The sequence below is a fragment of the Gekko japonicus genome, unplaced genomic scaffold (assembly GCF_001447785.1).
Source record: "Gekko japonicus isolate JY-2015 unplaced genomic scaffold, Gekko_japonicus_V1.1 scaffold1272, whole genome shotgun sequence".
NCBI classification, from domain to species: domain Eukaryota; kingdom Metazoa; phylum Chordata; class Lepidosauria; order Squamata; family Gekkonidae; genus Gekko; species Gekko japonicus.
This window is the reverse complement of record NW_015172042.1, coordinates 17,286-29,497: the sequence shown is the minus strand read 5'-3', so window position 1 is coordinate 29,497 and position 12,212 is coordinate 17,286. Positions and strand designations below refer to the sequence as shown.

General features: G+C 43.9%; 1 protein-coding gene across 1 annotated transcript in view; it reads right to left on the bottom strand.

Moving 5' to 3' along the window:
• LOC107118366 (limbic system-associated membrane protein-like) overlaps positions 1-10,075 on the bottom strand; it is a 211,174-nt gene extending 201,099 nt beyond the window's left edge. The window contains exon 1 of the mRNA XM_015420684.1: positions 10,048-10,075. Within this exon, the coding sequence (XP_015276170.1) occupies positions 10,048-10,075 (28 nt within the window). The remainder of the gene's footprint in view (positions 1-10,047) is intronic.
• Between the last annotated feature and the right edge of the window lie 2,137 nt (positions 10,076-12,212).

Below are 12,212 nucleotides of genomic sequence, written 5' to 3'. Positions count from 1 at the left end.
AGACATCCTGGAGTGTGAAGTCAAATGGGCTTTAGAAAGCATTACTAACAACAAAGCTAGTGGAGGTGATGGTATCCCAGCTGAGCTATTCAAAGTCTTAAAAGATGATGCTGTTAAAGTGCTGCACTCAATATGCCAGCAAATTTGGAAAACGCAACAGTGGCCACAGGATTGGAAAAGGTCAGTTTACAGTCCAGTCCCAAAGAATGGCAATGCGAAGGAATGTTCAAACTATCACATAATTGCACTCATTTCACATGCTATCAAGGTCACACTCAAAATCCTACAAGTTAGGCTTCAGCAGTACATGGATAGAGAACTGCCAGAAGTACAAGCTGGGTTTCGAAGAGGTAGAGGAACTAGAGATCAAATTACCAAAATTCACTGGATTATGGAGAAAGCAAGGGAGTACCAGAAAAACATCTACTTCTGCCTTCATTGACTACGCTAAAGCCTTTGATTGTGTGGATCACAACAAACTATGGAAGTTCTAGAGATGGGGATACCAGACCACCTCAGACGTCTCTTGAGAAACCTGTATAAGGGTCAAGAAGCAAACGTCAAAACCGGATATGGAACAACTGATTGGTTTAGCATCAGAAAAGGAGTACAACAAGGATGTATATTGTCACCCTGCTTATTTAATTTACATGCAGAGTACATCATACAAAATGCCGGCCTGGATGAATCACAAGCCGGAATTAAGATTGCTGGGAAAAACATAAACAACCTCAGATATGCAGACGATACCACTCTATTGGCAGAAAGTGAAGAGGATCTAAAGAGTCTCTTTCTACGGGTGAAAGAGAAGAGCCCAAAAGTTGGCTTGAAACTCAACATTAAAAAAAACCCTAAGATCATGGCATCCGGCCCCATCACTCCTTGGCAAATAGAAGGGGAAGTCACGGAAGTAGTGAGAGACTTCACATTCCTGGGATCCCAGATCACCGCAGACTGTGATTGCACCCATGAAATCAATTCAGTAAACATGAAATTAAGCAAACTCCAGAGGACGACAGAGGACAGGAGGGCCTGGCATGATGTGGTCCATGGAGTCGCGAAGAATCGGACAAGACTGTGTGACTGAACAACAACAACAACAAAAAAGAGAATAGATGATAGGCCTATGAAAGACTGCTAAGTTGAATGGCCTGTCTCTGAAGCAGTATATACCTCAACACCATTTATTGAGGGGGGGTCATTAGTGTGGAAAGGGCACTATCTCCATTCCCTGCTTGTGAGCCTCCCAGAAACATCTGGTTAGTCCCTGTATGAAACTGGATGCTGTAACAGTCAGACTGTTAGTTTCCTGGTCACCCATACATTGTTAAGGAGTAACTTTCCAATTGTGGTACAGGCAGTTAAGCAGAGATACTGAATATCATGGGCAACCATAGAAACATAGTGAGACAGCTGGGCTGAGGATAACCAAACACTGGTTTTAGTAATGACGCTGGTGTTAAACTAAATCTTTGTTGACTGCTGAAAAGCAACAAAATATACCCCTTGATCAATACTGAGTCAATGCTTCCTTGATAACTGCAGATTAAAACAGAGACGGAAACAGCTTCTTAAAGCCGTCTCTCTTAGTCTTTGAAAATGCGCCAACTTAAAGTTGTAGCTACCTGAACTGTTATGAGCCTGCCTTGGCGGGGAGGGTGGGGTAAAAGTTAAGTAAATAAATAAAAAATAAATATGTATGTATGTGCTGCCAAGTCACAACTGACTCAGGGAGTCCCCAGGAAGGGGCTTTCAAAGCAAGTGAGAAGCAGGGGTGGCTTGGCATTGCCTTCCTCTGCAGAGCTTTCCTTGGTGGTACCCCACCCAAGTACTGTCCCTGCTTAACTTCCAAGATCTGATGAGGTAGGCTTTCCTATGCTGCCCTCCCCACACCTGACCTGTAAGAGACTCCTTTTTCATTTCAGAGAAGGAAGAAAGAAAAACACAAGCTGATTTTATTATTTGTCCACTTGATGTGAAGAGGAGACCAAGACTAAGAGACTGAACAGGGGTTTCCAGCAAAACTAAGGCTACACTCCCTGGAGAAGACCCTGATGCTGGGAAAGATTGAAGGTCAAAGAAGACGGGGACGGCAAAGGATGAGATGGTTAGACAGTGTCATAGATGCAACGAACATGAAATTGAGCAAACTTCAGAGGACGGCAGAAGACAGGAGGGCCTGGCGGGATCTGGTCCATGGGGTCGCGAAGTGTCGGACTCGACTGTGCGACTGAGCAACAACAACAATCACACACACTAAATAATCCAATTTCAGTGCACTTTCCAGCTGGATTTTGCCAGTTCACACAATAAAATCCAGTTGGAAAGTAGATTGAAAGTGGATTATTTAGTGTGTGTGATCGCAGCCTTAGGCTGTGGCCAGACTGCAGGCTTGGCACGGTCTGGCCCTGGCTCTAAGTACTCAGTTTCAGTTTGTAACATATACAGCCCACTCTGAACTTACCTGACTGCACACTTGCCCCATGGTCGACCATTCAGATTATTGCTGCGTGGCAAACATGGATCGGGTGCCTTATTTTTTTAAAAAATGTCTTTTGTATATGCGCATAACTGCTTATTCGAAGCACTGCTCCATTTTGACAGCTGGAAGCGGCTGTCTCCCCCTCTGAAAAATATTTTCAATTAACCCCTTCCTCGTCCTGTGTGCTGCAAAGCTGTAGGCAGAGGAACTGGCATGAAAAAAGACAAAGGAGGCTTCTCAGCCTGCCCTTCCCTCCTCACCTTCTCACCTCAGAGGACAGCTAAAAGCTTCCTGGTGTGCACAAAGATGCGGTTATGCACACATCACTAACTGACTAAAAACAACAACAACAAGGAGCGAAAATGGAAAACAGCGATCGGACTTCCCAACCAGGTTGAGCTTGCACCAGGGGAGTTCAGACATCCAGAAATGCAGGGTGAAAGCACTGATATCTGTAAACATTGGACTCCCCCCGGTGCCTGATTACTCTACTTCCAAAGCATGGCAGAATGAGGGATAGAAGGCAGATGTTGCTACCTGATTGTGCTTTTTAATCCACAAAGGTACCACAATGATATCGGCGCAAACTGCTTGTGTGGCCACATCCTAACTGAAAATTAAGTAATGACAAGTAAAACTGAAATCATAGGGGTAGAGGCTTGGCTTGATTACAATGCAAAACAGATTTCTATCAGTCACTCCCTTTACACCTCACATCAGGGATGAAATTCTCAATGATCCAGAGAAGCTTCCCTTTCAAATATTAGGCAGATAGAAGGAAACTTTTCTGTTCAAGAGCTAAGGAAAGCACAGTGTATTTCTATCTCTTTCCCCCCCTGATCAATTGGGAAGAAATTCTCAGAGGCTGTAGCCTTCACCCTGGTGATCCTTCCTGCAAACTGCAGGGTGGAGATCAGGTCAGTTTTATAAGCCACTGTAATTCTCTCTTGCAAGAGTGGGCACAAAGAAGCATGGGAATGAGTTCCCCCCCCCTGTCCCTTCCCCAGCACTGAGATTGTTCTGCAGACATGGAGTGGGATTTTTAGGCAGTAACGACAGGGTGTACTAAACGGCTTTATTCATTTCAACATTTTACTTTCAGCTCTTCCCTAACATAACTTACTATCTGTAAATTGGCTGGCTTGAGGAAAATCAAATGCTTCACATGGTGAAAAGGAGAAAGGTACCGGCTTTACATTTACCTCATGCTCAATTTATATTTTAAAAAATGCACTCCTCTGCCTTCTACTTTATCTTTGAATAGATTTCATTTGCATATAGGAATCAGCATATTCAGATATATGCTTTTCCAAACAGGGCAAATAACACTTGTCTCAGACTAGGGCAGTACCATCCGGGAAAGGGTTAACTGGCCCTATCTTATATCATGATCCCAAGCTCAATTAGGGAACAGCAAGGTTGTGATTTACAGAGGAAAAAAATGATGTAAAGATCTAATCTCCTGGCATCTCGTGTACTGAAGCTTCATTCTCTGTTCTTCTACCCCCTATTTGTCTCCTCCCCTCAACTGCAACAGGATGAAACTAGCAAAAAGAAGTAGTAAATGCATCTAATTGGCATACGGCACTGAAGCTTCAGGGTGGAGAGTTCAGGGGGGGGGAACTGCATTTGCATTTAAAAGAATACATTTTATGGCAGGTGCTTTGCTTGCCTCAGTGACAACTTATACTTAAATGATCAACAATTACAAGTATATATTAGTGATGTCGCCAATGATCATAACTCCCTGGCTCAGAATACAAATTTTGGCAGCTCATAATTGTTGCCTGAAATCTAAGGTGAGCATTATGGCCCAGAGAGCTCCAGTTAGTATCTTAAATGGTGTATAAGATGGGAAAAAACAACAACGCTCTGTTATCCCTTCCTTTCTCCCTTTCTTATCAGGAAGCAGGACTAGAATGGTGCAAGGGTGCTTGAACCTGATGAAGCAGCCAATCAGTCGATGGGCTGCTTGGCTGTTTGCAGCCTCTTTGTGTGTGTTTGCAGGAACAGGCTACTTACAGCCATCAGAAGCTGAATCCCAACTGATAATGGGTCAACTGGGAATAAGCTTTCCATGGCTGCAAGTAGCCTGTTCCTGAGAACAGGAATAATCAATTGGGAATGAGCATTTGGTCACATGTTGGGGAAATCTGCTGTGTACCCAGCAAAGTCTTTAAGGGAGTGGGGGAAATCAGGAGCTGATCAGCTGGGAGTGGGTTCTTCTGATCTCCCATCCAGCCAGCTTTGTTACTTCCTGGCTTTGCTGGTAAGCAGAAAGTTTAGGGGAAGGGTGATCAGAAGCCCCTCTGATTCTGTTTCACTTCTCCTCACCCCAAGCGGTCAGGTTTTGGTTGTAGAGAAAAAGGAGAGAATCCACCTCTTTCCCCTCACCCTTTTATTTTGCGGACATTAAAAGTACTGTTTCTATCCCCATCCAGCTTGAAGAGGAGAGATTAACTCCCCTTTTCAGCTTCACAGTTTTATCTATTTTTTACAAGGGGTGCAGTAGATAAAAACCTCACTCATAGCTAATTGCCCACCAGCTGAGAGTCAGCTTCTGACCAACAGGCAGCTGCAAATTTGCTCACCAGCTGTTTAAGTTGTTCAATGCAATCCAAAAATATCCCTGATTGGTTCACAGTATGACCATGAGTATCGAAAAATTCATTTGTTGAACAGTTTCACTGATAAATTCGTGGTAGCCCTAGAACTGTGTAATGACATGGCCCTCTTTCTGGAAATCTCAACTGCACCATCTTTCCTCCATCCAGCCCCAGGATGTTGCAACCGAAGGAAAAGGTGTCCCAACACAGCCTACCAAACATTGGGAGATTTGGGGGCAGTGCTTGGGGAGAACAGAATTTGGGGAAGATGTAATGTCACTTTCAGGATATGTTCTAGGCTGCCTCCCCTAGTCCTTATGTTTTTTACCATAGAGACTAGTGGAAATTCTTAGAGCTTCACTATTTGGAGGCCATTTTTTTCTTCTGTCCTTCAGTTCCTCAGGGGCGGGAAATGTGAACTGGGAACAAGTAATTCCAGGTGGGCATATGTGAGGCCTAATAAATATAGTCCATGGAATAGACTCAAATAAGCTGAAGAATGACATTTCCTATTCTACCTACTGCCTAAGACACATCATTAGATGCTAGAAAGATCAGGGACATGGGAGAAAGGGAAGATGAGACCTTCGCAGAGTGATATTTCTTCTTCCATCACCCTGCTGCCACCAAATACATTAGGGGTAAATTAACCAAACCTAATTTATTTTATAAGTTTTATATACATTTCTCATTTCTATTAGAATAGAGACATTTTTGCCTGCCATGAACACAACACACATCTGCTAACAGAACCCTAAACCTGCTCATAACTTAGCCTATTACTCTTTTTTTTGCTTCTGCTAATAAGGTTGTTTAGAAAATAATATTAAGCCAGTTCTGATATGCAAATATAATACATCTAGTTTATATCATTCAAAGGACAGAGTCTGATTTAAAGTTTTAGATTTCCCTAACATTTCCAAATTTTGAGTGTACTACTACTTACATTTTACCATACAGTCCTAAACAGATCTATCACCTTCTATTCCCATTGATTTAATGGACAGAAGGGTATAACTGCTTAAGACTGGAAAGACCCAACACTTTTGCAGATCTAATTCTAGAAACCTGTATACCTAGGGGCAAAGCACCTGTATACCTAGGGGCAAAGCACCTCTCTACTGAATTCAGTGACTGAGTTTTAGTCCTGGAATTTTAATGTCAGGAACAGATCCTTTTGCAAATATTGTAGTACATGGTACTCCCAATGCAAAAAAAGTGCAAGTTTACTTGCTGTTTATACGGGCTTAACTGAACCCCAACAGACAATGACTGCATTCAGACATCAAACTGGGGTTATTAAGCATTATTTGCATAACTGTTTTTTATGACATTTGAACAGAGAAATCCTAGTGTGTACAGTAGGTCACTCCTCTTAGCCTTCCCCTTACAAAGAAGTAGAAGAAGGAGGAGGAGGAGGAGGAGGAGGAGAAGCAGCAGCAGCAGCAGCAGCAGCACAGAACAGAACAGAACAGCAAAAAAAATCCTAGCTGGTCTAACAGCATGTTTGTTTGTTTATTTATTTATTATTTGTTTATGGAATTTATATATAGCCTCTCCAAAGTCCTGCCTGAGGTGGCTTACAAGTTTTAAAAAAGCATAAAAATCATTCAAACATCATAGATTATCAATATGCCATCAAACTAAAGCTATTAAAATAGCATAAAACAACCACTGACATACACCCCTGCCATAAAACAGATCTCAGACCAGAAGCTGACCATGAAATAGCTAAAAACGATAAAACTTCTTAGTTACAAGTTGGGTAAAAAAAACAAACTGTTTTGGCCTGGGACCTAAAAGACTGTACCACACGAGCCCTGAGGGCATTCTAAAGGGATGTATTGTGTGTCTGGTATGCATCTATCATTAAGATTGTAGCTTAGAGGTAGAGTCCATGTTCTTTGTGTTAATTTTCAATTCAAGTCCCCGCCATGTCTAATTAAAATGTTCTCTAGTGGCCAGAATGGGAATATTTGTTTACATTTGACCTTTGAAAGTTTCTACCAGTTGGAATAGACAGTAATAAGTAATATAAAGCAGTTTTATATGTTCACAGAAATCTATGCTATGAAAACTGCACATGTGAAGTTATGATACATGCCGCAGACATAAAACAGCAGTGGCAGCAAGCAGGAAGGCATATTTTATGGGGAAGTGGCAACAAACCAATGAACTCCTTAAATATAGAATTATTCATGGAAATTATGTTTTTCCTGCTGGAATGAGGGGGTTCAGCTCGACCCTTCCTCAGCTGTAAAAGAACTAGTCAACAACAACAGCAACAACAACAAGCTATGAAAAGCAGAGAGGAATGTTAAAACATATTTGTGCTGAAGCTATGAAGTAGTTTGTCAAAGTGTAGTGTTAAGACTATAGTCTTTAAAGATCTGGTCTAAAATACAAAATTAAAAATAAAAATGTGTGCAATGAAGAAAAGTGAGGTACATTTAATAGCAATAATCTCTGGATATTTTTAGCCTACAAATTTGGTACCAGCTAGAGCTTTCTGATTAATATACTTAAGGAGGCATGCTGTGAATAGTGCATGGCATTATTCTTACTGCATGCTTAAATTATGCAAAAAAAAGTGTTTACTCTACTAAATCCAGAGGATTAACCCCTAGGATACTTACTGACTAATCCAAAAGGGTAAACAGTTTTTTAAAAGTGCAACCATACATATAGGGACGGCATTTGTGTTTAAAGTGGGAATTTGTGATTGGGATGCTGTTGGAAATCCTAACACAAAGCCATAGATGGAAACCATTAAGGCCAAGGATTTCAGCTAAACAGGCTACTCTGCCTACTTCACTATTATTTATATACTGGATTTAAGCAGATTCAAGTGACCATATTCATTTAATATTAGACAGAAATGTCTACATTTTCTGCCCATCTAAATGTGAAATTTTGTCTGATTCCTTTTTTACCATTCCCCAAATGATATTATTGTATATATTTTTCTGACTCTTCTGTTTTGTCATAGAATTGTAATATGTTAACATGTTTTAGATGTTTTCAGCTCTATTTTATGATATGGCAGTGATTGCTTATATTATCTGCAGCCACTTAGATCATTTTATCTTTTTAACCTAGGTCTCCTCATATTTTCATTGATATGTGTTTTAGTAACTGGGTTGTGAACTGCCTCTGGCATTTTTAAACCAGAAGTGCAGGATATAAATATTTTAAATAAATACATGTTCATCCCACCCAAGCCCTGTATTTACAGTGCAATCATATACAGAGTTACTCCTGTCTAAACCTAATGGAATCAAGGGATGCAGAGTAGATTGGATTGTATTGCCAGCCAGGTAATATTGGATTTAAAAAAAAAAGGTTTCTCAACCTAGACAACACAAACACATGCTAGGGACTGTGGAGACTCTCAATAGGACGGTGGAGATTCATGCTGTAAGCAGTTGTATACATCATGGCCAACCAAGGGAACAAAACACCACGAAGGCTTCCCCCCCCACAGCAGGATATTGGTGGTGACAAGCAGGGGTCATTTCGTAGAAAAAGAGGTGCAGGAGCTCATTAGCATAACTCATTAGCATAACTCATTTGCATATGCCACACCCCCTGACATCACCGGAAGTGTGTCAGAAGGCAACACCCACTACTCAGGCTCCACTGGCCTGTTTTGGATTGCTAGCTATTGGGGTGTGTGTGTGCAGATCTGTCCTTGCAGAGGAGGGAGAGCTTGTACCTGAATAAAACTTGGTCTTAAAGGTGCCACTGGACTGTTTTGGACTGGGGGGCCAGGGGAAGCTCTGCAACTTACCTGGCTGCTTCTTGCTCTGACTGAGGGCTGCTGGGAGTAGGCGGTGGGGCTTGTTGCATGTGCCCGCCCTCTGGGCTCTTTACTGCCGGAGCTCCGCTCCTGTGCGCTCCTGCAGGAAATGACCCCTGGTGACAAGTGTAATGTCTACTCCAGCTCTGAGCTAAGGGTTTGAAACTTTGTATAAGACCCAAAAGACATCCTGAGCTTACTGGGGGTAAGATTTACAGCCTTTTGGAGACTAAATTCCATGAGCACCTAAGTCAACATTCCCCCCCCCCCCGTGGATGTCAATGGATTTATTTCCATGAACAAAAACAGAAAATATTAATAGAGAGTAGTTCTAGTTTTTACTTATTTGGTCACATTATGAGAAGTAGGGTTGCCAGGTCTGGGCTGGAAAATACATGGGAGACTTTTGGGGTGGAGCCAGGAGAGGGCGGGGTTTGGGGACGGGAGGGGCCTCAGCATAGTACAATGCCATAGAGTCCACCCTTCAAAACAGCCATTTTCTCCTGGTAAGCTGATCTTTGTCAGCTGGAGATCAGTTGTAAAAGTGGGAGATCCCCAGGCCCCACCTGGAGGCCGGCAGCCCTAATAAGATGCCAAGATTCACTGGAAAGGATTATAATGCTGAAAAAGCTGAAGGCAGTAGGAAAAGACCCAATGTGAGATGGATTGACTCAATAAACAAAGCTACAACCTTCAGTTTGCAAGACTTGAGCAAGGTTGTCAATGATAGGGCATTTTAGAGGTAATTAATTCATAGGGTCACCATAAGTCGGAAGACTTGTGGCACATAACAGACACGTATGACTCTATGGCAGAGCATATGCTATTTATGTCCAGGTTAAGTTCCTGATGGGTTGCGGTAGCTCAAGTGGTTAAGAGATTGAACTGCAGACCGGAAGGTCAGTAGTTCAGCAGTTTGAGACTCGAGTGCCGCATGACGGAGTGAGTTTCCTTCTCTGGTCCCAGTCAGGACCGGCCTGAGGTGTTCCTGCGCCCTAGGCGAGCGCAGATGCTTACTTCCCGGTGGGGCCTGGAGACCTCCCAGCTGACGTGTGGCGCCTCAGGATGGAGCCCGAGCTGATGGAGCGGCCGGCGCGGAGGGAGGGAGTGTGGCGGAGGGAACACCGGCGGGCAGCCCCATCCCGGTCCCATCTTCTTACCTGCGGCGCCCAGCAGCAGCACCACCATCGGGGCGAGCAGCAGTGGCAAGAGGTGGCTGCCCATCCTGCGTGCCCCACTGCTGCCACCCCGGCCGCCCAGCCCCATTGCCACCTCTGCACACAGCCAGGAGCGCCCGCCCACCCCCCTCCACCCAGCCAGCACAATCTGGGGAAAGGCTGCTGCTGCTGCTGCTTGGGCAGCCTCTCTGAGGCCAGGTGAGAAGTCAGCTCTGAGGCCCCCCTGGGGCACCGACTGTGGCACGGGAGGGAGGGAAGGGAGGCAGGAAGATGGGTGGGCAGGCACGGGAGGCAGAGCAGAGGCCTCGGAGGGTGGACCTTGGTGCTTCCTGGCAGTGCCATGCCGCCGCTGGCTGGCTGGAGGGGGTGCCGCGGCACCTGGCTCCATGGAGAGGGTGCTCCTCTGGCTCCTAGTGCCGGGAGCGTGCCAGGCTCCTGCAGGCCGCCTCTGCCTCTCCTCCCATGCCCTAAGGGCCGGCCCATGCTCTAGGCTAATGCCTAGTTCGCCTAGCGGGTGAGCTGGCCCTGGTCCCAGCTCCTGCCAACCTAGCGGTTCGAAAGCAAGAAATTGCAACTAGATAAACAGGTACCGCTTTGGTGGGAAGGTAACAATGCTCCAAGAGCCTCGGTGTCTACCTTTATTTAAGTTCCTGACATATCCAGTTATAGGATCTCAGGCTGCAGGTGTGGGGGGAAACCTTTTAACTGTGAGAGGCACTGCCTGTTAGAATACAGAATACTGAACTAGATGGACCAGTGATCTATCTTGGCTCAAGGCAGGTTGAAATGTTCATATATATATGGTATGTATATGGTGTGTTATTCCAAGGATAAACAGCAGCTGGCTAAAAACCCAAAGGAGAAAAGCAAAAAAGAAGGCCAGCATTTTCCAGTTTTGAAAGTGGGGATTTTGCATTGAATGGGAAAGGAGTTCTCCTACTCAGATTCTTATGGTTCAACATACATATGGTACTAAAAGAGAGATAGTCTTGATGAAATCTTCTAGTGATTTGCAGCCTGAATGCTCCTCATTTATAAATGAGGAGCATTCAGGCTGCAAGCCACAATATTCCCACATGATATTGTTATGTGTACCAATAATTACCATAATTATGGAAAAAGCAGATTCCGAATAGCCATTTTTGCACTCCAGGCACAAATGGGATACTCACCAAATGCTTCACCATTGTCTCAACTGATTACACTCTGATTACATTTGATATTGGATGGCAGATAAAAAAGCCACATGATGCAAAGTTCGGGTACTTTAGTGTACAGAAGTGACCCATAAAAGTCTTGAAATCATATCTGAAGGGCAAGAGTTACTCACAATTCAAATGCACGACAACTGGTTTGTGGGAGACTTCTCTGGAGTATTGTAACTCAAGCTTGCAAAGATGGGATCATAACCTTGCAACACTATCTCACGGCTATACACATGTGATCAAGTTGCAATTATTCCATGAAATCATATAGGAAAAATGATACAAAGTTCGGGTACTTTAGTGTACAGAAGTGACCCATAAAAGTCTTGAAATCATATCTGAAGAGCAAGAGTTACACACAATTCAAATGCATGACAACTGGTTTGTGGGAGACTTCTCTGGAGTATTGTAACTCAAGCTTGCAAAGATGGGATCATAACCTTGCAACACTATCTCACGGCTATACACATGTGATCAAGTTGCAATTATTCCATGAAATCATATAGGAAAAATGATAACCCTGATTAGACTAAAGAAGCTGGGGACCTGCAAGGACTTGCCAGAGGCATCTCATTTTCCCCTCTCCCACTATTTCCCCTCTCCCTTCCCTGACAGGTGGAATAGATTTCTCTCTTTTCCTCTTTCCTTCTCTCCTTACCACCCAGTAGTAAACCTATTTTTATCTGCCCCTCCAGCCTCAGTCTTCTTTTCTTCCCTACCTCTACCTGGCAGCCTCTCCCTGAGAAAGGTCTGGCTAGGTTGCACAGTGCCAGATAAGCTGGGCCCAGCTGCACAGTGGGAAACCTGCAAGGAGTTGTAGGTATCTCACTTTCCCCTGTAACCCCTCCCCACATGATTTCCTCTTTTGTTTCTCCTGGCAACCACCATATCCTCACTTTCCTCTGCTTCCTTCTCTCCTTTGCACCCATCAATCAACTTACC